The sequence below is a fragment of the Tauraco erythrolophus genome, chromosome 6 (genome assembly GCF_009769465.1).
Source record: "Tauraco erythrolophus isolate bTauEry1 chromosome 6, bTauEry1.pri, whole genome shotgun sequence".
Taxonomy (NCBI): domain Eukaryota; kingdom Metazoa; phylum Chordata; class Aves; order Musophagiformes; family Musophagidae; genus Tauraco; species Tauraco erythrolophus.
In genome coordinates, this window is record NC_141470.1 from 57,146,684 (window position 1) to 57,173,348 (window position 26,665).

At 43.4% G+C, this 26,665-nt stretch overlaps 1 protein-coding gene across 1 annotated transcript in view; it reads right to left on the minus strand.

The window, feature by feature from the left end:
* Positions 1–1,263: 1,263 nt before the first annotated feature.
* Positions 1,264–26,665, minus strand: part of SYNE3 (spectrin repeat containing nuclear envelope family member 3) — a 33,750-nt gene continuing 8,348 nt past the window's right edge. Inside the window, 15 exon segments of the mRNA XM_086613628.1 lie at positions 1,264–1,474; positions 8,800–8,838; positions 10,159–10,308; positions 10,969–11,124; positions 14,441–14,564; positions 15,533–15,696; positions 16,411–16,571; positions 17,517–17,604; positions 18,295–18,427; positions 20,077–20,258; positions 21,030–21,177; positions 23,131–23,267; positions 24,433–24,503; positions 24,506–24,773; positions 25,521–25,679. Coding sequence (XP_086469754.1) covers positions 1,295–1,474; positions 8,800–8,838; positions 10,159–10,308; positions 10,969–11,124; positions 14,441–14,564; positions 15,533–15,696; positions 16,411–16,571; positions 17,517–17,604; positions 18,295–18,427; positions 20,077–20,258; positions 21,030–21,177; positions 23,131–23,267; positions 24,433–24,503; positions 24,506–24,773; positions 25,521–25,679 — 2,160 coding nt within the window. The 3' untranslated portion in view covers positions 1,264–1,294.

A 26,665-nucleotide genomic window follows, 5' to 3' on the forward strand; every position in this document is an offset into this window, starting at 1 on the left:
CTTCAGAAGTTTCTAATTTTAGAAATTATTTTTTTCTCTCAGGAGTCAATTAGGTAAAACACCACTAAGAATGGTTTCATCACAGTAAAGTGAGAATTGCTTTTACATTAAAAGGCAATGTTACAATGTGCATTCAAAAATTTGATAAAACAGGCATAAGGTTAGGTAAATAAATGACAAGTTGTCATCTTAGACTATATAGAAATCTATGCTTGACTGTCTCTGATACAATCAATTTACATTGGTTTAACAAACCATTAACATAAAAACTTCCTAGGAAGGAATCTTGTTTCCAGGGTGGTATTATTAAAGTACTTCCAACTTTTGCTTTGCTGGCACTGAGCCAGGCTGCATCCCACTGTTCAGGCTTCATGATCCATTACCAAATGCCTCTTTACAAAGTACAAAAAAACACAAAACAAACCACAAAAGCCCACAAACAAAAAACCCACTGCTTTTTAGACAAGATCACTGATACAAGGTTTTGTTCAGTGCTCACAAATTTGTTCAGAAAATTATGACCTGATTTTAAAAGTTCTCCTGCTATAAATATGCTAAAAAAAAGATATTCTTTTTTTCTCAGCTTTCTTCCTACTGTACTCTACCTCTCCTGATTCAGGTGGGCTGGAGAACACAGTAATTGGAAAAGAAATCTGGTAAAAAATGAGAACGAGAGAAGGCCCACCCCCACTCCTACTGAAGTCAGCAGAAACATTTTCGTTATGTCCTGCAATCTCTCCATTCAGATACTGAAAAAAACATCTCAAGATTTCAAATAGAATTGTCCCAATTTTCTTTCGGCTGAATGTCAACCACTGTATTCAAACATGATTCTACTCTACCTGCTCTCCAATTTGCACTTTGGTGCATGCCCACATCTTCTCATACTTGCTCTGACTTTGGTTGTAACTAACAAGAATCTGATTTTAAAAATCTCCCTAAAAAACTCACAACAAAACCATCATTTAGTATTCCTTGCTGAAAGATGGTAGAAACAGAAACATTGGAGGATTATCCTCAAGCAGTGGATGAGTGGATGGTGGATGTTAGTTTGACCACAGATATGCATATATATATGTACATACATACACAATCTCTATATATACATCATAAATATAATAGTGAAATATTGTAAAAATATCGATTTTGCTCAAATACCTGATTAAAGTGGACTAATCTTATGTTGCATTTATGTGACCTATCCAGTTGATATGATGGCCTTGTTAGAAGCCCTAAAATCTACAATACAAAACAGAGTCTATATTTCTGAGTCACCTTGTGCCACGCCAAGAAGTTAGGTTGGAGGTGGGTCCTTGTATCTCAGCATCAGGTTGAAGGACCAAGCAAAGTTGTTGGCCAGTTTGCAGCTGGTTTCCTCTGCCAAGGGCAGGAGGAAGGCCAGGAGCAGGAGGAGCAAGAGGAGTAGTTGGAATGGTAGTGCTGCCCGGCACACTCGATGCAGGAATGAACACTTCTGAAAGACACAAATCGAAGGGCAACTCAGAAAAATAAAGACCCAGGGAAGTACATTTTAATGACATCAAACTGCCAGGTAGAGGGGCAGAACAACCCATGTTGTCCTTGCCCTTGGATCCAGCCTGCGTGCTTGGTATGCTGCAGCTGAGTGAAGCTGGTGCTTAAACGATTTCTTTCAGGAGAATATTTCACTCTCTTAAAGAATTCACTGCTGCAAACTGTTTTCTTCGAGGAAAACACTGCTGACTTTCCAGTAGAAGAAAACGACTGCCTCCAAGTCCGTTTTCCAATCACAAAGTGGTGGTTAAAAATGCTCATGTCAAAGCTGCCGACTGGTCTCCTGACAGTCAGCAGAAGGCACAGAAGGTCTGCCTTGGTAACTCTCCCGTCAGTAAAATGAGAGCGCTGATGCCTAGAAGAGAAGAGCCAGCCTTCTGCTCTCTGTCAGCAGAAAGCAGCTTCGTTTTCAGCTCATCCAGCTCACAGCCATCTCCCCAGCTGCAACGTGCTCTTTGGATCCTGTCTTTGGGGTATATGATGCTGGAGGCCAGAAAAAAAAGGCCCTGCAGTGCAGACTGCCTCAATACCTCTTAGCAGGCCCACGTAAAACTTTTACATGATGCAAAAGAATGAGAGAAAACACAACATGGACAGTGAAGAGGACATTAAAGTCACATTTATTGCTGAGCAGCCACGGAAGGGACACACAAAGAAGTTTCATTACACTTTTCTTTATGGTGGGGCAAATCTAGAGTAGCTCAGTTAACTTCATGAAGAAGTTAGAATTAGAACAACCAGGAGAAAACATATATGGGGCTACAGAATTCAAGAAAGATTAATTTAGAAGTGAGATTTCCACTGTCAAGACTCCTGGAAATCTCCTGTCAATGAGATGAACTATGTGTGTTTCACAAAAAAAGGCCAAGTCAACCACCTGTAAGGGAGTCGTGAAAAAGAGGGCTCAATAATCCATTAATTTCATCAAACATGGATTTATACTCAGAAAGTAGAAATATTGCTTAATGCTGCTACAGCATTACGTACCAACCTACATCACAAACATCAACGCAGAGCACCCACTGAAGTGGGACCCGTGTTTTCCACAAGAGGAAGTTAATTTGTTGTGTTCAAGCCACAGGCTGCAGCAAAATTAGGGCTTCTTCCATCTACTGGATGCTCGACTTAATAGGCAATGTCTTTGTCCTGCTACAGCACCACCACAAATAGCCCATGGGAAACATCAGCAGAGAAGATAAGGAGCAGAATGATGGCAGAGGAAAGTAATTACCCTTTTTTGAGTAGTTGAAGGGAGCTGCGCCGGAGCCGGACCAATCCGCCGCGGAGTGGCAGATCTTGGCGCACTCTACTTGGCGCAAGTGGTAGAGGAACCAACGAGGAGAGGTGCTTTGCTGGACCTTGTTCTCACCAACAAAGAAGGGCTGGTGGGGAACATGATGCTCAAGGACAGCCTTGACTGCAATGACCATTAAATGGTGGAATTCAAGATTCTTAGGGAAGCAAGCAGGGTGCACAGCAAGCTCACTACCCTGGATTTCAGAAAAGCAGACTTGGGCCTCTTCAGGGGCCTCCTTGGTAGAGTACAATGGGATGAAGCCCTGGAGGGAAGAGGGGCCCAAGAAAGGTGGATAATATTCAAGGATCACCTCCTCCAAACTTAGGACCGGTGCATCCTAACAAAGAGAAAGTCAGGTAGGAACACCAGGAGGCCTGCACGGATGAACAAGGAGCTCCTGGACCAACTCGGGCACAAAAAGAAGGCCTACAGAGGGTGGAAGCAAGGACAGGTAGCCTGGGAAGAATACAGAGCGTTTGTCTGAGCAACCAGAGATCAGGTTAGGAAAGCTAAAGCCCTGATAGAGGCAAATCTGGCCAGGGACATCAAGGGCAACAAGAAAAACTTCTATAGATATGTCAGTGATAAAAAGAGATCTAGGGAAAACGTAGGCCCTCTCCGGAAGGAAAGATCAACAGGGGACCTGGCTACCCGGGATATGGAGAAGACTCAGGCTGTCAATGACTTCTTTGCCTCAGTCTTCACTGGCAAGAGCTCCAGCTGCACAGCCCAAGCCACAGAATGTAAAGGCATGGATTGGGAGAATGAAGAACTGCCCACTGTAAGACAAGATCAGGTCCAAGACCATCTAAAGAACCTGAAGGTGGACAAGTCCATGGAACCTGATGAGGTGCATCTGCGGGTCCTATGGGATCTGGCAGATGAAGTTGCTAAGCCGCTGTGCATCATATTTGAGAAGTCGTGGCAGTCTGGTGAAGTTCCCACTGACTGGAAAAGGGGAAACATAGCCCCCATCTTTAAAAATGCGAAAAAGGAAGACCCAGGAACTACAGGCCAGTCAGTCTCACCTCCGTGCCTGGCAAGATCATGGAGCAGATCCTCCTGGCGACTATGCTAAGGCAAATGGAAAATAAGGAGGTGACTGGTGACAGCCAACATGGCTTCACTAAGGGCAAATCCTGCCTGAATAATTTGGTGACCTTCTATGATGAGGTTACAGCATTGATGGATAGGGGAAGAGCAACTGACATCGTCTACCTGGACTTATCAAAAGCATTTAATATTGTCCCACATGACATCCTTGTCTCTAAACTGGAGAGACATGGATTTGACAGATGGACCACTTGGTGGATAAGGAATTGGCTGAATGGTTGCACTCAAAGAGTTGTGGACAACTGTTCAATGTCCAAGTGCAGGCCAGTGATGAATGGTGCTCCTCAGGGGTCAGTACTGGGACCAGTGCTATTTAACATCTTTGTTGGTGACATGTTCAGTGGGATCGAGTGCACGCTCAGCAAGTTTGCAGATGACACCAAGCTGTGTGGTGTTATGGACACACTGGAGGGAAAGGATGCCATCCAGAGGGACCTTGACAGGATGGAGAGGTGGGCCTGGGAGAACCTCATGAAGTTCAACAAGGCCAAGTGCAAGGTCAAGTGCCACGTGGGGCGGGGCAATCCCAAGCACAAGTACAGGCTGGGCGGAGAATGGATTGAGAGCAGCACGGAGGAAAAGGACTTGGGAGTGCTGGTGGATGAGAAGCTCAATGTGAGCCGGCAAGTTGCGCTGGCAGCCCAGAAAGCCAACCGTATCCTGGGCTGCATCCAAACAAGTGTGGCCAGCAGGTCGAGGGAGGTGATTCTGCCCCTCTACTCTGCTCTTGTGAGACCCCACCTGCAGTATTGTGTTCAGCTCTGGAGTCCCCAACACAAAAAGGACATGGAGCTGCTGGAGCAGGTCCAGAGGAGGGCCATGAAGATGATCCAAGGGCTGGAGCGCCTCTCCTATGAAGACAGGCTGAGAGAGTTGGGGCTGCTCAGCCTGGAGAAGAGAAGGCTCCGGGATGATCTTATTGCAGCCTTCCAGTACTTAAAGGGGGCCTACAGGAAAGCTGGAGAGGGACTTTTTACAAAGGTGTGTAGTGATAGGACAAGGGCCAATGGATTTAAACTGAAAGAGGGACTATTTAGATTGGATATAAGGAAGAAATTCTTCACTCTGAGGGTGGTGAGGTACTGGAACAGGTTGCCCAGAGAAGCTGTAGATGCCCCATCCCTGGAAATGTTCAAGGCCAGGTTGGATGAGGCTTTGAGCAACCTGGTGTAGTGGAGGGTGTCCCTGCTCATGGCAAGTGGGTTGGAACTAGATGATCTTTGAGGTCCCTTCCAACCCAAACCATTCTATGGTTCTATAATACATCTATCTGCTAATTTTGTATGGTAAGATGCCCTTCTTCCTGTGCTTGGGCCATGGTGTAAATACTAAAGCAGGAAGGCACAGGCTTACAGGCACAGAGATTAAAAAAATATGGAGAGATATTCTCTATATCTATAAAAGAGATATTGAAAACTGGGAGGAAGATACCTTTTATATCAGTCTTTTCCATTTTACTAAGAATGTAGTTGTACAGGAGATTTCAAGTGGCTGACACACAGCAGGACTTCAGGAAAACAAATGGGCTATGTCCTTTCAATAGAGAGGCACCACTAAGACAGGCATGTACACACAATGATGCTGTGCATTTCTGTAACGTGACTTTTTGCCTTGAAGAATTCCTGTCATATCTGTGCTTAGGCAGAGCAGAGCACATTACTGTTGTCTTCCTGGCAAGCTGTGGCAGCTCCTGCTCTGCACAGTTTCCTGAATGACTGCATTAATTTGATTGACTCCAGATCAATGGCGTCTCTAAATAAGATTAAATTACACGTTCCTTCTGTCTGTGTGTTATAGGAGATTACTCTTAGCAGAATCTCAAAGGAAGCAATTAGCTGACCACTGATGTAATGAATCCTAATTATTTTGTTTGTACAAACAATAAAGCCAGAATCATTTGTTTAGCAAGAAAGTGTAATTACTCTGAGCACTCGAGAAAATAAATCAAACAGTGCTACCTAGACCTGTAAATAATGAGCCTTTGACTTCCTATTTGGGCTAAGAATGCTCAAGGAATATTTTCAGGTAGCTGGGAGCCAACCTTTGAAAGTAACATTTATCATAGTTATTATTGAACACTTGCTTGATTATGTCCTTGGGTGTGCTAGGTGCCCTGCAGAAATATCCATCTACATTGCCCTGTCACTGGCACCTGCTAAAAATTCACTGCAGCCAGTGCAATTTCCTGCAACTGTTTTTTGTTAATCAACAAGAAGTCGTTCACATTGCAATCATTAGGCTGTACCATTCCTAAGGGCACCAGTGGCTAGGGACTTGTCCTCAGCAAAGGATGAATGATCAGAAAAAAGCACATTAATATACATGGAGCAGGCTCTACTCTGCCCAACATTTGGCCATGCAGGCTAGAAATGGAATAAAACCAGAAGGCAATGGAATGAGACCAGCTACAGTTGAGTCTTCCCCTTCTCCAGGTCGATCTGCTGCTGCTGCAAAATACTGACAGCTCAAACAGGAGAGACAAGCAGAATCACTGGGGACCTCGTGTTGCAGAACGCAGAGATCAGTCAAAAAATAGCTGAAATTCTGTCACCTCTGCTGATTTTGTGTGACCCAAAAGCATGAGGGAGCTGACAAATGAGAGATAACTGGATCCCATTGCATGCAGATGCACTGGATGTTGTAAGTACAGTGATGCAGCCCTGAACCATGTGTACTTTCTGCAGATATTAACTCTTAAGATCAGCCATTCTCTCAGGGTAGCTGGTTTCCTTCACCATGGTTTTGAAAGGATGTCCAGAACATACAAAAATATTTTGCCTTTCTTTCATTTTTAGCCATACTTTAGGTGTTAAATCTGAATTTAAAACAAACTGCAAAGCCATGAGTTCTGCAGTTGGTTTCCTTTTCCTCTTCTCTCAGTCTGAACAGTGATGCACCCAAAAGAGACCAACATTATTTTCTGGTTCTCTTAAGCAGTGCTCAATAATGTTATGGTCACACAGGCTCGAATCCTGATGAAGGCCTTAGCCTGAATGAAAAATAGACATTTCTGCTTACAGTACCTGGATTCTCATTGTAGTAACACCATTTAAATGCAGAATGAATGCTCTCAAGCCAGCAAAATTACACTGAAGTGAGCAAGGTTTAAGTTACTGTAACATTTGTATTGGCTGAAAGGAAACTGCAAATCACTTGTTGGTGCAATGGGAGCCATTTCCTTCATGCTTATGAGGTATTTCAGTTCTTCATTCCTTTCCGCCCCAAGCTGTTTCTCTTTGTTTGTGTTCAGTAGCTATTAAAAACTCATAGAATGCTTTTTTTGTGCTCTTGCTGTGGGCCTAATTGACAAACGTTTGCTGCCTGCCATTATGTTATTCCAGTATCCTTGACAATTAACCAAAGACTTTAGTCTCCTTTGGAGAAGTTAAGGAGGAATAAATGTCACCTACCCCAAGGCAGGTGAGACAGACGAATTAAAAAATATCTAATTGTGCAGTGAAGATGTGCTTATGCCTAAAGCTTTTAGTTTGTTTTGTTTTCCTCAAAAAGAACTTGATCCAAAAGCAGAGAATTCCCTGGTCAGTTTTCTGGAATATCCCTTCAGGCTTCTTCTGAGAAAAAAAAAAAAAAAAGCAGCACTACTAAACATTTGGCTGCCTCTACATCAAGTATTAAAATGTCATACTGCTTTTCCAGCCTGAAAAATTCTGGTGACCTTACTGGATGACCAACAGTACTGAACAATTAATGCTGAGCCAGGCAGGCAAGAACAGAAACTCTGCGGTTTTCAGGAAGGCTGAACTGTGGCCAATACTATTCAGGGGAAGTGTGAAAACCACCTTAAATTGATCAGTATTTCACTGGGGAAAAGTACTGGAGATGCTACTCCACATTTGAGTACCAGAGGAATATCTCATTGGAATGAGGAAAGTCTTTGTTTCTGACCATACTACAAGTGCACTGTACTGCAGCCTTCAAATATTGGTCTCTTCTAAAGAGATGTCACAACAGGAGAAATCAAGGGTTTGACTTATCTTAAGATGATTACGTGATTATGTTCCTGCAACATGTTATTCATCCAATCTACTTTGTGTTGGGCAAACAAAGCCTTATACTATTCCTTCGGAAAACAAACGGAAAGCGAGACAACAGTACAAAGTAGAAGCTAAGAGTGTCTATAGACAAAGCAAATTGTGACAGAGAGAAAAGACTCAATTGAATGCTGCTCAGGTCAACAGAAACACTCGCTGACTTTACGAAAATGGAAACAGAAATGCTGCTTGGGTTTAATAAGAAACTGGCAGCATTTTGTTTTCTTTAAGCTTCTCCTTATCGTCTCCTGAACTGCTTCTGTTTCTTATGTCATCACTTCCAAAAGAAAATGCTTCACAGGAGGAATTCTGCGGCTTAGAATAAGGATTAATCTAATAACATTAGGCAAATCTCTTGACTTTCTCTGTTTTTCTGCATTAGAAAGAAGGTGGGCTGAAAGATTCAAAGCAATTTTCTCAGAAGTGTCTAAAGAATCAGAAGTCCCATTCTCAAAATTATTTTAGGCATTTGGCCTCTAAATCCTTTAGAAAGAGATTTGGGCTCTTCCTTAGTCTGTTTTGAAAAATGAATGAAGTTCATATAGCATGTAGATATATAAAAACTGAGTTCCCCTACTCTCCCAGGAGATGGATATTTAGCTTCTGGAGATACAGTAAGCATGGCTCAAGACTAAAAACTGTAATATTTTTCCTTTGAAAGTCTGGAGAAAATAAGCTTCTTTAAGAGAGGCTCTTAATAAGCAAATTAATCTCAAGAATCTTTAGAAAACCTGAATTTAAAACAATTATCTGCAAAATGTTTGATCAAACATTTTTTAGTTTAAAGATAGGAAACTATCATACTTCTCTGATTCCTTCTGGTTCTTCCAAAGATCCAGTACTCTGTTAAAAAAAAAAAGCAGCATGAATTTAAGATCCCAGTGGAGAGTGGAGCCTATAAATGAGTATTCACCTCACAGGGATGTTTCTTTCAAATTCATTGTCACCTGGATAGAGTGTATCAGCAGGAGATTTTTTTACTGAGCTTTTTGACACACATTAGGCAGAAAGCTGAAATGTTTTCAGGTTCTTGACCATTTGAATCAGATGAGCAGTTCCCCCAGCAATAGCTTTTACTTTACTGACACCTATTGACTGTATTTATGCTTACACACACAAGGTTTTGGTCCACAAAGCGTAACTCATTACAACCAATGGCAAACAATTCTTAGAAATATGGTCTTTATATAGAGGTCACGCTCACCTTCCATGCACTTTAAAAGATTTGTATTCTAAGTAAGCTTTGGATTTGAAGACCACGTTTCCCAAAGCAGAAAATTTTCAGGTGCCTCAAACTTTAGGTATTCGAGTTCAGATACCTTCTAAAGCACTTGCATACAGAAAGTACCAAACGCACACCTGTAAAGTCTAATCCTCTGATTAAGGTATCCTGAAGCTGAACACATACTATAAGTAGTTAAGCTAGAAAAATCTTAATTGTGTATGTTTACACGAAGAACATGGGAATATCTTTAGCACGCCCTAGCATATCTTATATATGGGAACAAATTCTGCCATCCTTAGCATGTCTTATTGCATTAAAGTTCCTTCTTGCATTAAAATACCTCCTCTCTATTTCATTCCAAATCCTTAGGAAATAAAGACAATTTCAAAAAAGACTATGTCCTTCTGTGCACAGTTACTTTCTGAGTCAGTTCGGCCAGTGGCTATTCTGATCACTCTGTCTCACAGCAAGAGACACAAATGATGAACAGTAAATATATTCTTACTGCAGGAACTGTTACAAAAATATAATTCGATGAAGAATTTTCTGTGGAGAAGGGGCAAAAATATAGAAATCCGTGTGCCCAGAACTAGGTGTATACAGAAAATATTCAGACACAAGCATCTCACAGTCTCCAACTGCGTGCATCTTTGACAATAGCCAATTGTTGTTCTGTTTTAAACTGTCCATTTTGAGAAACATTGTGAGCGTTGCTTACAAAGGTAAAAAGACAGCACACAACTCATTTTAATACAAGAATATTTGTGCTTATATTTATAAATACATTGCTATGTTTGTTCTGTCTTTGATGGCATTTACTAAGGGAGGTTTTAATTAAGCAGACACACACGTACTGTTAAATTATGACTAGCAACGCCAAGTAAACTACAAGAGCAATAGCAGAGATCAGCAACTGTGAATTGAGTGCTGTCACCTACCGGCAAACTCAGGGACTCTTTCAATTTAGATTTGTAGAGCACCCATCGGTAACGCAGGTCCTCCAGTTCTTCAGAGTTTCCAATGGCAGGATGAAGACGAAAAACGGTCTCAAAGAGACGCTGACCATCAGCCACATGAGACTGCAGCTCCTGCAGGCAAAAACAAGGTCAGCAGCAACCCAGAACTCAAGAAGGCCTCACTTCTTAAGTCTAGCATTCGAAAGAACAGTGGTACTAAATCAAACTACTGGGTACTCTGGAATAGTGCATTTATTTTTGTTATCGCTTTTTTGGCTTGAAACAATAGAAAAGGGTCCACTCGTCTGCAGTACTTCTGTAGCTCTGGATATTTCTGTTTGGTTTATTTCTTACAGCATCCATTCTCATTGCACCCGGCTATATTCAACAGAAAGACTGAGGCCAAATACCAGACACTGATTTTAATCAGCTTCTTTTAATGAACGCCTTCGCCATATCACAGTGGAAATGTCCAATCCAACTGCTAGATGCCGGGCTGCTCCTTTCTCTTCTACCACTCTGGCTCCATCAGAGCTTTCTTAATAGAAAAGGAGAAATACTTGTCTAAATTTCAGAGCTTCATCTACTTTAGAGTCTCCCAAAGCCGAGAGAGTAGTGGTTTAGGGCTTTTGTTTGTTCAGAGTTTTTTGGGGTTTGTTTTGTGGAGTTTTTTGGTTTTTTTTGTTGTTGTTGTCGGTTGAGGGGCGTGTGCATGTTGTTTTTTTTTTTAATTCTGAAAGAATTTGCACTTATTGCAATTTTTGTCTCTATTGTCATCCCCTGAAAACCAACCTCCAGCATGCTCTGGCGTGCCTTAATTTCCTCTGTGGAAAATGAAGTCATAGCAAGAATTTTGGTCAGTTTGGTGTTTTCTCCTTGTAACCACTCTTCAAAGTCGTGTAGGAGCTTCAAGTGGCTACTCGTGTTTTCACCTTCTTCTATCCTCTCCTAAGTCACAGAAAAATAGGAACATAAAAACCGTTACAGTTATGTCAGATGTTTCCTCTGGAGGCCTGATAGCAAGATCTTCAGCTCTAACTTCGTAACCAATAGTATCAGATGAAGCCAATAAAATTGTTCTTGTGAGGCTGATATGAAGGCAGATACAGAAACATAGAATCATAGAATGGTTTGGGTTGGAAGGGGACCTCAAAGATCATCTAGTTCCAACCCCCCTGCCATGGGCAGGGACACCCTCCACTACACCAGGTTGCCCAAAGCCTCATCCAACCTGGCCTTGAACACTTCCAGGGATGGAGTATCCACAGCTTCTCTGGGCAACCTGTTCCAGTGCCTCACCACCCTCAGAGTGAAGAACTTCTTCCTTACATCCAATCTAAATCGTCCCTCTTTCAGTTTAAATCCATCGGCCCTTGTCCTATCACTACACACCCTTGTAAAAAGTCCCTCTCCAGCTTTCCTGTAGGCCTCTTTAAGTACTGGAAAGCTGCTATAAGATCACCCCGGAGCCTTCTCTTCTCCTGGCTGAACAGCCCCAGCTCTCTCAGCCTGTCTTCATAGCAGAGGTGTTCCAGCCCTCGGATCATCTTTGTGGCCCTCCTCTGGACTCACTGCAGCAACTCCATGTCCTTCTTGTGTTGGGGACTCCAGAGCTGAACGCAATATTGCAGGTGGGGTCTCACAAGAGCAGAGTAGAGGGGCAGAATCACCTCCCTCGACCTGCTGGCCACACTTCTTTTGATACAGCCCAGGACACGGTTGGCGTTCTGGGCTGCCAACGCACATTGCCTGCTCACATTGAGCTTGTCATCCACCAGCACTCCCAAGTCCTTTTCCTCCGTACTACTCTCAATCCATTCTCCGCCCAGCCTGTACTTGTGCTTGGGATTGCCCCGCCCCACGTGGCACTTGGCCTTGTTGAACTTCATGAGGTTCTCCCAGGCCCACCTCTCCATCCTGTCAAGGTCCCTCTGGATGGCATCCTTTCCCTCCAGTGTGTCCATAACACCACACAGCTTGGTGTCATCTGCAAACTTGCCGAGGGTGCACTCGATCCCACTGAACATGTCACCAACAAAGATGTTAAATAGCACTGGTCCCAGTACTGACCCCTGAGCAACACCACTCATCACTGGCCTCCACTTGGATGTTGAACAGTTGTCCACAACTCTTTGAGTGCAACCATCCAGCTAATTCCTTATCCACAGAGTGGTCCATCCATCAAAACCATGTCTCTCCAGTTTAGAGACAAGGATGTCTTGTGGGACAGTATAAAATGCTTTGGATAAGTCCAGGTAGACGATGTCAGTTGCTCTTCCCCCATCCATCAATGTTGTAACCTCATCATAGAAGGTCACCAAATTAGTCAGGCAGGATTTGCCCTTAGTGAAGCCATGTTGGCTGTCACCAGTCACCTCCTTATTTTCCATTTGCCTTAGCATAGTTGCCAGGAGGATCTGCTCCATGATCTTGCCAGGCACGGAGGTGAGACTGACTGGCCTGTAGTTCCCTGGGTCTTCCTTTTTCCCATTTCTAAAGATGGGGGCTATGTTTCCCCTTTTCCAGTCAGTGGGAACTTCACCAGACTGCCACGACTTCTCAAATATGATGGATAGTGGCTTAGCAACTTCATCTGCCAGTTCCCTCAGGACCCGCGAATGCACCTCATCAGGTTCCATGGACTTGTCCACCTTCAGGTTCTTTAGATGGTCTTGGACCTGATCTTCTCCTACAGTGGTTGGTTCTTCATTCTCCCAGTCCCTGCCTTTACCTTCTGTGGCTTGGGCTGTGCAGCTGGAGCTCTTGCCAGTGAAGACTGAGGGAAAGAAGTCAATGACAACCTCAGTCTTCTCCATATCCCGGGTAGCCAAGTCCCCCGTTGGTCTTTCCTTCCGGAGAGGGCCTACGTTTTCCCTAGATCCATTTTATCACTGACATCTCTATAGAAGTTTTTCTTGTTGCCCTTGATGTTCCTGGCCAGATTTACCTCTATCAGGGCTTTAGCTTTCCTAACCTGATCTCTGGTTGCTCAGACAAACACTCTGTATTCTTCCCAGGCTACCTGTCCTTGCTTCCACCCTCTGTAGGCCTTCTTTTTGTGCCCGAGTTGGTCCAGGAGCTCCTTGTTCATCCGTGCAGGCCTCCTAGTGTTCCTACCTGACTTTCTCTTTGTTAGGATGCACCGCTCCTAAGCTCGGAGGAGGTGATCCTTGAATATTATCCAGCTTTCTTGGGCCCCCTCTTCCCGCCAGGGCTTCATCCCATTGTACTCTACCAAGGAGGCCCCTGAAGAGGCCCAAGTCTGCTCTTGTGAAATCCAGGGTAGCGAGCTTGCTGTGCACCCTGCTTGCTTCCCTAAGAATCTTGAATTCCACCATTTCATGATCATTGCAGTCAAGGCTGTCCTTGAGCATCATGTTCCCCACCAGCCCTTCTTTGTTGGTGAGAACAAGGTCCAGCAAAGCACCTCTCCTCGTTGGTTCCTCTACCACTTGGAGAAGGAAGATATCATCCATGCATTCCAGGAACCTCCTTGAGTGCCTGTGCCCTGCTGTGTTGTCCCTACAACAGATATCGGGGTGGTTGAAGTCCCCCATGAGGACCAGGGCTCGTGAACATGAGGCTGCTCTTATCTGTCTGTAGAGGGCCTCATTCACTTGGTGCTCCTGGTCAGGTGGTCTGTAGCAGAGCCCTACTACTACGTCCCCTGTCCCTGCTCTCCCTTTAATCCTAACCCATGAGCTCTCAGTTGGCTTCTCATCCATCCCCAGGTGCAGCTCCATGCACTCTAGCTGGTCTTTGACATAGAGGGCAACCCCTCCTCCTCTTGTCCCCTGCCTGTCCTTCCTAAAGAGCCTGTACCCTTCTATTCTGACACTCCAGTCATAGGATTCATCCCACCACGTTTCCGTGATGCCAATAAGATCGTATTCCTACAGGCGCGCACACACTTCTAACTCCTCTTGCTTATTCCCCACGCTGTGTGCATTAGCGTAGAGGCATTTAAGTTGGGCCCCAGATGAATCTGACTTCCTGGCTGGAGCGGCTGGAATTCCGTTCTGCTGTTCTTCAGGTGCTTCCAGCATATCTTTATCATTCTTGATATTAGCCCCCTCCCCCTTCGAATCTAGTTTAAATCCCTGTGAATGAGCCCTGCTAGCTGTTGTGCCAAAACCCTCGTTCCCCTCTGAGAAAGGCAAGTCCCATCTGGTGCCAGTAGGCCTGGTGCCATGTGGCCCATCCCATTATCAAAGTGGCCGAAATTGTGCAAATGACACACAGCCATACAGAGTCCTCCTCTCACCTGCTTATGGTTGGGATTTACATCTAAAAGGTGGAGGGCAGGTCCAGACATCCATCTGCTGTCCACAAATGCCATTTTCTTCTTATCAGCCACCGGTTGTTTTAACTGCCACTTTTTGAGAAGACTTGAAAACACAAAACCAGAAACATCAATGCAGTGAAACATCTAATGCTGAGACATCCATATTTTGACCGGGGCTATGGGGGACACCTCTGGTAAAACCGCACTGTTATTATTACACCATTATTACCATTAATAGCACTATTACTATTAAAGTTATTTCCAATATCTTTTTAACAAAATAAGATCAAGACAGGACTGTCTCAAAGCATCACCCGTCTTCTAGTTCTAACATTTCCAAGTGTTTTGTTTTCTTTTATTCAGGGGAGTAAGGGACTAAAATAAATACAACCTTGACAATATGCCTTCCAGTCTGGTAATAGCAGGCAATCAAAGCTTCCTCAATTTCGTCATTCTGGTTTCACGTCTATTCTGACACTATGTACAAATATACTCACATACGTAGCACAGTATCAAATTTTAATACAGCCTAGCAAACATGACCAGCAGTTTGACACTGCACAGTGAAGGCGAAGTAAATTAAGTCTACGCTTTCCAGCTAAGAGCTGGAAAATAAAAACTATTCTATCTCCGTTTATACTCTTGCAGGTTTGCAAAAGGCACAAATCCCAGTGCAGATATAGCCTTCTTGGAGATATCTCCAGATAAGACAGGGAGCAGAACAGGAAGGTGAGGTAGAACAGCAGAAGTCACCCAGCTAATGTCCCGTTTCCTCTGACACAGACTGGCAGTACAAGGGTGAGTCCGGTCCTAAGGAGACACTGCCTGCTCCAGGCGTGAGGTAAAGGCAGCTTCATAGACTGCTCCGGTCCCTAGATTCTCTAAAATTATTTTCTTGAAAGTAATTATCTCCAGTTTACAAACGATTAAATAAATCCCATCTTGCTCCTAGCATTGTAACAGCTGTTCACTTTCACAGCACAGAGCATAAATCATCAAGTGTGTCTGGTCACACACCAGTAACAAGCACCCCCTTGAAGGGACATGAGGAAGACATACACAAACACTTACCCAGTTGCCATCTCCTTCAGTGATCTCCACGACTCCTTCAGCTGATCCAGCTCTGCCTGGACATGGGCAGTCTCCTCTGGGGAAGCATTCTCCATGATCAGCAGTCCATGAGCTTCTATAAGGTACAGCTGGATCTCCTTATCTGGAAACTCAGCTAGTGATCTCTGAAACGTACAGCCCTTACAGTTACTTCTAGGTATCCCGGGTAAAGCAGAGGCTATTTCAGACTGAAGGCCACGTTCAGTCCAGGACTATGCTGGTTCTGTTGACACTAGCTAGAACATACCTAGCAGGGAAAAAAATATACTGTGGATTCTTGCAAAGAGCCAATACACATCAAAGAGCTGATGGCAAAACTTAAAGGGCGCAAGCTGTCAATGCACCCCTTCTGAAGCCTTCCCATGACATATCTTGGTTTCCCATATGAAGGCAAAAGCTGTCAGCTGAAGTAACCTGCCAGAGTGAACTCAGCATGCAAAATACTGCTACATAGGGAAGAGCTAGCAGCTGTGGAACAGCTCAGTTCGATACAGTACAAGGCTAGCTAACAGGGTAACAATGTTCAATGTACTGATGAGTACATACAGGCAAAGGTAGGTGTTGTCCAGAGAGATCACCTTGGCAGGAAAAGCTCTTTTTAAAACCATCTATTCTTTTATAATACTTCTCAGCAGTTCTGAGTCATTTCTCACTGTTCTTGTCTCCATGTGCCACAGCACAGGGCAAAGCAGGGAGGGAGCAGCAACCAGCAGTTATCACAGGAGGAACAAATTATCATTACTCTCCTCAACCAGAAACTCTCGCTAGAATACCCCTGTCTAACGTCTGAATGCTGCGAAGTGAATAATTAGCATCTTACATCAAGATGCTTTTCTCACCTCAAGGTCTGCCACCCTGCCCTTGGTGTTCTGCTCTCCATCAGCACCCTGGTAGGAGGAAATCTTCTCTGTGGTTACTGTGATCCACTGCTGGAGGTCAGAGAGTTTGTCATTATATGTCCAATGGTTCTGAACGTGCTCTTCAGTCTGCTGTATCATAAAAATATGTCAGCAAATAAACATGGACAAAAAGCAGTTTAATTACTGGATCTAACACCGTGACTACTGGCACTCAATCTCATGGGCAAAATGGAAGAAAACAGCTGTCAATGAGACACAAAAAATGTCATCCTCTACCATCAGTGGCATAGAAAACACAGACGAGCTCCTGCAGGCCTGAATTCAACCACAAGAGGGGCATGAAGCACTAGAACAGCTCTCTTCCTTTTCAGATGAAACAGAAGAGAGTATGTTTTGGTTTTTTTATACCCCAATCAATACAAAATACATCTTATACTCCCTGAATCAGAAATAACTGTACGGACTTTTCTGGCAAAAGTCCAGTTCAGTGATAAATTGAGATGGAAACTAGAATTCCACAGTGCATATTAGGGTAACACTTTATCATACGTCTTTTTATGGTGACCTGCATAACTCAGGTAATTTTATAGGTTCTTCTTCTGAGACTGCTTTGGAGGGTCCTTTTATAGCTATGTTTAGAAGCTACAAAATGCCTCAGGTCAAAACAAGTAATTATGCAATTGCAAACTTTTATCTCATTAACTTTTAGATCACAAAGCTCTAAAAACCAAACACTTTAATACAAAAACACTATCCAGAAATCTGTGAAGAAGTCCAAGCACCTCCATGATAATATAACTATGAAGCCTTTTGGTCAGAAACCTCAGGCCCACTCCAGAAATAATTTATATAGATATGAAATCTATGTGGATGGTATCCTATCCCAAAGGGAAATCCCATTACAGATAATCAGAGAATCCTGGCAGAGTGATGGAAGTCGTAAGAATTCAGTGCCTTCTTCCCCTGAAATGAAAATATCTGTCACTCAAAGCATAAAATCTTATATGCTCTAAGATTTTTAAAATATTTTTAAATAGTGGCAACTGACAACTCCTCAGGCAACTAAAAACTCTTTCCATATGTTACCTCCAATGAGCTCCAATGAGAGTCAGATGAAAGTTGGTTCATTTTATGCTTGTGTATGCCAGAGAAAGAACTATGGTGATAACACCCCTGTGGTCACCAAGGGTGAAGTGGCACCACATAGCTGAATCACCATAGCTCACCATGGTTGAAAGGAAGAGTCACATCCACTTTCTCTTCCCCTCCTGCTCTTCTCTCCCCTCTCCCAGCTATGTAGTTCCACTGCATGCCTTGAGCAGGCTCTACTGCATGTTGGACCCTTTACTGAACAAGCTCAAAACACTAATCAAATGGAAAATTATGATCTTTTTCTGTCGATTATCTTTTTCTTTTCTTGGCCAGCTGAATTAGCCCGTGGAGTAGATCCAGCACATGTCAAAGCTGTGACAAGGTAAAGAGCAGGAAGAGGGGGATGTAGAAGGAGGTGGGACAATGGGAACCTCCTGCTTTTGGAGGTAGTTAGATTGGTTCAGGTTACCTTGTGTGGTTTCACTCCTAGTGGGAAGTATCAGGATACATTTTCTTTAGCAATAAAACTAGCCCTAGAAAGTGTGGCACCAACAGCTTCTGGCTGCTTGTTCCGTCCCACAAGCCCAGTATGTCAGTTCTTCAGCTGCATTGCTTCAATTTCATCTACTCCATGTGATAAACTGGACCAAATTAAATTATCTAACACACAATTGAGGGGAAAAGGTACTGAATTCCTAATGCTAATAAAATATGAACGAACAGGACCACAATTAACTGAGCATATCGTGGTAAAACATCACTGTAACGGACCTGGAGTTTCTGGAGTGATGTCTTTTTACCCAAGAGGTCAGGCAGTGGCTCCTTCTCAAGATCGAGTTTGTCAGATAATTTCTTCAAAGGCATGAAACCAGCATCAAAGTCCTTATGTTGCAACATCAAATTCCAGATGGAGAAAGAAGAAGAAAAAAGATTCAGCATTCAACATAAGGGCAGAAGGAGGATCCGGGGAACTACAGGCCTGTGAGTCTGACCTTGGTGACGGGCAAAGTCATGGAACAGGTCATCTTGAGTGCTATTAATGAGCACATACAGGTTAACCGGGTGATCAGGCCCAGTCAACATGGGTTTATGAAAGGCAGGTCTTGCCAATCAAACCTGATCACCTTCTATGATGGGGTGACCCGCCTGGTTGATGAGGGAAGGGCTGTGGATGTAGTTTTCCTTGACCTCAGAAAAGCCTTTGATGCAGTCTCTCATAGTGTTCTGTTTGCGAAAGTGGTAACTGCTGGCCTGGATAGGCACACTCTCCTTTGGGTTAAAAACTGGCTGGATGGCCGGGTCCACAGAGTGGTGGTAAATGGGGCTAAATCCAGCTGGAGGCCGGTCACCAGTGGGGTTCCCCAGGGCTCAGTGCTGGGTCCGGTTCTGTTTAACATCTTTATCAATGACCTGGATGAGGGGATTGAATGCACCCTCAGTAAGTTTGTGGATGACACCAAGCTGGGAGGCTGTGTCGATCTGCTCGAGGGTAGGGAGGCCCTTCAGAGGGATTTGAACAGAATGGATCGTTGGGCTGAGGCCAATGGCATGAGCTTTAATAAGGCCAAGTGCAGAGTCCTTCACTTGGGGTGTAAAAACCCCAAGCATCGCTACAGGCTCGGGGAAGAGTGGCTGGAGAGCTGCCTGGCGGAGAAGGACCTGGGGGTGTTGGTTGACTACTGGCTTGATATGAGCCAGCAGTGTGCCCAGGTGGCCAAAAAGGCCAATGGGATACTGGCGTGTATCAAGAATAGTGTGACCAGCAGGAGCAGGGAAGTGATCCTGCCCCTGTTACTCGGCACTGGTGAGGCCGCACCTGGAATATTGTGTCCAGTTTTGGGCCCCTCGCTTTAAGAGAGATATTGAGCTCCTGGAGCGGGTCCAGAGAAGGGCGACTAAACTGGTCAAGGGGCTGGAAAATAAAACTTATGAGAAACGGCTGAGGGAGTTGGGGCTGTTTAGCCTGGAGAAGAGGAGGCTGAGGGGAGACCTGATTACAGCCTACAAATACTTGAGAAGGGATGGTGGGGAAGTGGGGGAAGGGCTCCTTACATTAGTGATGGATGATAGGACAAGAGGAAATGGGTATAAGCTTAGTCAGGGGAGGTTCAGGTTGGATGTTAGAAAGAATTTCTTCTCTGAAAGGGTTGTCAGCCACTGGAATAGGCTGCCCAGGGAGGTGGTTGAGTCCCCATCCCTGGATGTGTTTAAGAAAAGGGTGGATGTACTGCTTAGGGACATGGTTTAATGGAGGATTAGGGACAGTTGGACTGGATGATCTCTAAGGTCTTTTCCAACTCAGAAATTCCATGATTCTATGATTCTATATATCCCTTGGCATTATCTTTGTCAATGTCCATTTCATACTCAGAACAAACACCAAGCTATACTATGCAACAGACCACAAATTTATTTGAATATTTGATCAACCTAGAAAAAGGGATGAGGCATATCTGGTTAGTACTAAATTTATATCTATAAAACTGGCTTAGCAAAAGATTTATCATTGTCTTTGTCATAGGCAAAGACTGTATATAGGCTTTGAAGCTCACCTGGAGTTTGCTCTTGCTTTGCAGCAGACTTTTGTGTAGAATTTCTCTCTCCTTTGAAGCTTCAGCTACTTGTTCCAGGAAAGACTTTGCTTTTTCCTCACCAAGGACACCGTTTAGGAAATCTTTCTTCAACTGTAATATCAGCAACTCCTCTTCGAACTGGGAGCTTATAGCTAGAGCAGCCTAAAGAAGAAAAATTCTTTCAGTGAAATCATACCAAAAAAATAAAATCTTATAATCATATTATTCTCACACAAGTCACACAAACAAAGCAGTATGACAAAGTCAGGTCAAAACAGCATGCTGGGCCGACAAGGGGTAACAGAAGGTACCTGGACAGTGCCCAGTTAAAGGAAAAGTCTTCCTGATAATGTTAGAAGCATCAGGGCTGCATCCATTTTGTGAACAGAAAGAGAGGAAAGCTGTACTATGGAAAGAGTTGTCTGTGCAGAGGAGAGGCCTAAACAACCAACAGAAAGGACAGCTTGAATGCTCCTCCCAAGGACAAACTCCATCCCTGTTCACAGACACGTTTATTCTGGAGATCACAGGAATGACAAAGTAACAAAGACAGCTTGCTGGGCACATGCAGAAATCATGCATTATAATCCCATGACTGTACTATTACACACTTCTTAACAGAGTCCACAGACTTCCCATCCCAGGACACCTGGTCTAATGATAAACAATATCATCATCACTGTTAAAGATACCTAGAACTTTAATCCAGTTCATTCAGTTGACAACTCCAGTTAACCAAATGGAGGGCAGAAAGCAAGACATTCTGCTACAGCCAGAGCTAAGTATTGACCTCCATACTGTGGGGTTTCCTGCTGTACTGGAAAGGCCCTTCCAGCTGCTGCTGTCTGGCAGCTGTATGCAGGCAGCTGCTGGCATAGCTTGGGCAAACACAAACCAAGTATCAGTTTCTGAATTTAGTTACAGGTTTGCTACCTCAATGTCAGCCAGTGCTGGCTCCGAAGTCTCCAGGAGCACCTGGACCAATAGTTTAAACTGTCCAAAGTCTTGCAGGAGATTCTCGAAGAGACTTCTCAGTTGAGTGTCTGTATCAGTGATCATTTCAAACCTCTCTTCTATAACACTGCAAGGATAAAGTGACAGCCGAGAGAAGGATTACAAAGAAATCCACGTCCAAACATCATATTCATCAAGGCATGAATTAACACAATACTCGTGTGTAAACTGCATCCAGCACAAAAACCTCAGTCTTTTTTACTGTCTGAGCCTGGTGTTGCATTCTGACAGCTGCTCTGTCAGTCAGAGACGTCCGACAAAACTAGACGTCGTAAGACACATTTGTCTCTTGTGCGACCGTGTATCAGGAATTATTTTGCCTTTCTGGCAGCCAGCAGTCTTCCCTTGTATGTGATCTTTCTTGGCTGCTATCACCAGCATGATTTAACAAATCATATTATCGGAGCAGTCTTACTGACTGATGGGAGGAACAAGCCAATAGCATCTACAATTTAACTGCAGTTGTCTGTATTGTTTTACATATTACCGAGTCTTTGTTCCTTTAAAAAATTACATCAAGAAATCTTTGATCACCCAATATTACCTACAAAAAGAGGAAAACATATTTTTTCACATATACATTTTTAAAATCTTGCGGAATCACTTGTATTTATATTAATATATATATGTGATTCTGATAACAGCTTAGTATTTTTATAGATATGTATACACATATATGCACAGTTATATATATGTGTGTGTGTGTATATTGAAAACAAAATAATTAGCACACAACCATTAAATATCCAGGCTTCTCTTATAAAGGCTTATCCAAAACACAGCTGTGTAACAAGGCCTAGCAGTGACACTCCCCATGCAGCTGCCTCCTGTTTTTCTCAGCTTTCCTGACCTCCCAGTTTGCACAATCCTATTTGATATGGCAGAATGCAGCCCAAACTATATGTTCATATGGGAACAGTATCCTTCAAATTCACAAGACAGGCAGGTAAGAGCAATGGCAATCAAGATTAATACTGCCTTTCTATAAAAACAGAAATAATAATCTCTTACCTGTGTCACTGGGACGTTATGGAGCTAAACAAAGGCAAGCTTGCAGAGGCCAAAAGCTCCGAAAATAGAAAGTTCTGACATTACACGTCCTTTGCCATTTGCTCTGCTGCCCCTGTCAGGCTCAGAGCGAAGCTGCCAGACTTCACAAAGAAGCTTAGGAGAGAAGCGGGCGAAAGAGCAGCTGCCATTTTCTGCTCAGAGGCAAGTCCCCTGCTTGCTTTGCTTCTCTTTCCACATTCTTTACTTGTTACTTTTTAAACTGAAATAACTTCCCATTATGACCTATAACCCTTCCAGCAGTACAGCAGACTGTGCACTTGATAGAGGAAAATAAGCTTGGATACAGTAAAAAACCTGACCTCTCTTTTTCCTTAAAAAAAAAGATCCTTTCTTCTAGTTTGCAAAATTTGCTGCGGCTTCTTTACTTCCTGATTCCAGGCAGACTGGAAACGGAAACGTTGAAGTCTGGGGAGAGGCTAAACTTTCAGAGTTTCCAACCCAAGGCAAGCTGAAAACAGGAATCATGCATACATGCCGCCAGGACAAGGGGAATAAACTCTGCCAAATAATTGCTAAGGCAGATGAGTCACCACAACGAACTCAACAAGGGAAGGGCCATAATTCTTCTGAACCGTTTACTACTACAGCTCCTTTCCTGATTTTCTAGTTGCTGTCATGAAAGGCAAGCAAAATACATAAATTATTATTATAAAATGCTAAGAAGATCAAATTAGCTGCCAACAATCTAATTTTCTTCAAGCCATACACAACATTAATGATGCAAGATCATTGCTTGAAAATAGCCAGCAGCCTACAGCTCCTAGCAAATGGCTAAAATCACAGGTTTACTGAAACACGGAGGCGGATGTAATGAGCAAAAGCCTTCCTTTTCTACCCGTCACCTACAATTGGATGGCACATGACTTTTTTTCTTAGATCATTGTTAATCCCTTCAGTGTCTGAGAGAAGATTCTCCCCACCCTCTCGGCATAATCAGACTTCCCACTACCTTCGATACCAATGTATTGCAGAGACAACACACTCAGCATGCGACCGCTCATCTTGGGAAGCAGGTGGTAGTTCCTTAAGCTGATCCCCCGGCGTCTCAATCTTGGACCTTTCTGCAGCCAGAGCTGCTCTTCTTGCCTTAATCATAAAAATAATGAACAGATCACACCTTATGTAGTGCCTGGCACATGCAATGAAGAGATAAGGCTGTCTCTCAGGGTATTCACAAGTCCCCTTTTGGCTGTCTTTTTTCATGGTTGTAAGGAATACGGACTTTGCTAAGGCAGAAAACCTCTGCAGGAACAGTTTTGTTCCTGCAGGCTTGTTCTCCTCTCCTCACACTGCCTAGCCTCTGCATCTGATCTGCAGGGTTCACTGCTTGAACAGGGCGCATCACAAACAGGCCCAGTTTCAGTTCACTGATGGCAGTATAGAATATGAGATGCATTTTTGGAGAAGTGTGAACTGCGTCTGTTTGCACAAACAGATCTTTCTCAAAGACTCACATATACAGAATGTTAATTCTAGAGTGATGCAGGGAAACAAAAACAACAAAAAAACACGCAAATGTAGCTGGATTGAACCAGTCTGTATTTTGAGGATCCCTTTCTCGTATACTTTTCCCAGCTAGTCCTGCTGAGTTCTAGACATACAAATAGCAATGAAAGGCATTTGGAGGAGAGATAATAAATGCAAAATCAGCCCTCAAGAGGAAATGAGTGGTAAAGATCTTATCTTCTTTATGTGTGACAAACTTTTTGCACTCGTTTTTGCAACAGATTGATTCTGGTGTAAATACTGCACTGCTACAAACTTGGGGCTTCTTAGGAATGGAGATGTCTCTGCCAGTAAAGGAATACAGATACCCACCTTACACAGATAAGGGATATCGTATAGAAATGGTCTTACCAAATACCCCAGAAACATGTGGTTTTGTGTGTGTGTGTGCATGTGCATGTATGTATGTATTTGTATATACAGCAAGGCATTCTTTTCCTGCTTCTTTTTAAGTAAAGCAAATCGTGTTGTTTGCTCTGTATTGTGCTCTTTTTGCATATGGTCCTTTGAACTCAAGACACAAACTCCCCTCCTGCTCCCTCTGTGCAGAGTGAAGTAAAGGTTAGAATAATTGATTCCATTGTTGCTATTCACATTTTCCTCAGTGTGTTTCATACACACTCATACTCTTTCCTTATCACTTTTAACCAATGGGACAGGCACCTGTTGGATGTGACTATGCATGTTCAATCTGTGACTGCACTTCATCCCGCTGCTTTTAGGCATATAAAGGGTAACAACTTACATTGCGTTTTCTCCACAGAGTTACAAACTCAGGTTCAGTCTCTTCCCCTTCCCTAAGGTTCAGGTCATTTTTAGTCTCTCTAGATCTTTTCTGAAGTCCAAGATGTCTGCTTCTAATTGTTTGGCTTGGGGCTCATAGGCATTGTCTGACTGTGGAATCTTGAGCACTCTCTCCTCCTCCTTACTCAGCAGTTTCAAATCCTCTAAGGCTTTTCTTAGCTCTTTGAGTTCATTCTTCATTCTCTCAGCTCCGAGTGGGGAGGTATTCTGAATCACCGCTGCACACTGATTTTCAAGGTGCTTCCATTTCTCTTCACCCCTCCTAATGTCTTTGGCAATTTTCTGCAGAAAGAAGTTAAATAAACATCAGCTGCAGGAATGGGATCTTGGGATAAAAGCTGAAAGCAGTAGGAAAAATAGGCCACCTCTCCTGGTTGTACATATTTTCTTCTTCACTTCTTATTTCATAGTATGTCTTTTTTCAAGTGACCAGAAGCCAGGGCTGGTCATTTGACTGCCTCTGAGAAATACTAACTGCCACGACTGAGAAAATATTGGCTTGATTTTCATAAATGCCTGTCACCTGAGGTCCCTGACAAAGACAACAGGAGCTGCAGGCACTAAGAAATACTAATAGTCAGATCTCTCAGAGATTTCAAGCTAAGCAGTTTAAGCAGAGGCACCAAAATTTTGGATGCTGTTCTCACAACTGGTATTTTTATCACTAGCTCTAAACTTTCAAAACCTGTGAGCCTTCAGGCTCTATTTGGATCATGTTTACCCAATATCACTCATTTAAACAAGTTTAAAGGGCAAGATTCTCAAAGATTCACATAACTGTAGGAGATCAGGCTTCAATAGAAACAAAACAGATCAACCTGTGACTCATGCTACAGTTGGGAGAACCATATGTACTAACAGTTTTAGGACCTGCTACAACTCTTCTCCCCTCGCTCATGTTACAATCACCACCTTATTTTGTTTGCGTAACTCTTTTCTGAAGTACACCCTTGTGTGGTTTGAGAAACATATACAGGCATGAAGAACGCACAGTCCTAGCTCCTTGTTAGAATTATATCATTTAAGGACCTTCAGTGTCTTTAACTTGTCCTCTGCAAAAGGCTTGGTTTCTACTGCAATCCTGAATAATGCTTCTGTCGTGTCATACAGCCACGATAGGAACTGGTTGACGTTAGTGCTGTACTGCTCGTGTTCCTTGGTTATCTTCTTAAGCAGTTTCACTCGACTCTGTAACAAGAGACATCAAAGCCATGAGGACAGTGCTTATGTAGCTCTTTTTCCTTTACACTGCAACTCAGAATTTATAAACAAGAGTCCCTTTCCATCAGCCTCGACAGCACTTGGTCTCTACAGGATTTCACAGTTCACCTCAAGAAACAGAACACAAAAGTACACAAAGGCTTGTCCACATCTGGGTCGTGCTGCAGGCTTTCAATGGCTGGTCTCCAAGGAGACAAACTGCAAGGTTCTTTCAGGTGAATTTCTAGTCCCTCCTTTCCAAAACTTCCTATTCTCTCATTAGAAAAAGAAAAGAGACAGAAGTCTGTTTCTAGTTTTTACTTAGGGAGACAAGCAGTTATGTTCCCCACGCTGGTTAAAAATCAAGATGAGCATACAACAGATTGCCTTTGCCCATCTCTCAAAACGAGAATAATAGAGGCTGTGCTAGGGGCACGCAAATTGGTTTACAGTGTTCATTATTCAAGCAGCCTGTATGGAAAGTGATCACCACCTTCAATCATGTAGCCCAGGAACTTTCATACTTACTCAATTAGCAGGTCACAAACTATCCCGTGGTGGTATCACAGACCTTGAAAGCAACTTTAAGCCTATGGGAAACAGGCTTCGTTTTCCAAGTTACTGTGTGTGCACCCTATAACCGACAATCCTGGAACTCACAGGGGCCTGAACATCATGAGTTGCTCCCTGCTGATCCAGTTTCGCACCTCTCACAACAAGGCAGAGCCACGTTTGCTCAGACTATCCTTGTTAGCTGAAGTTTTGGCCTTGCTGAAAGAAATTTTACACTAATCATGAGGAATCCTGCTCTGTTGTTTCACTAGTGTAATATCCAATCTAATTATTATTTCCTACAAAATCAGACTCATTTTATCTTGCCCTTCGCCACTTGGCATGCAAAGCAATTGCAGTACACTATGGTTACATTAGCAAAAAATTGTTCCTTGTGCAATCAATTTAATGCTTGCAGCACC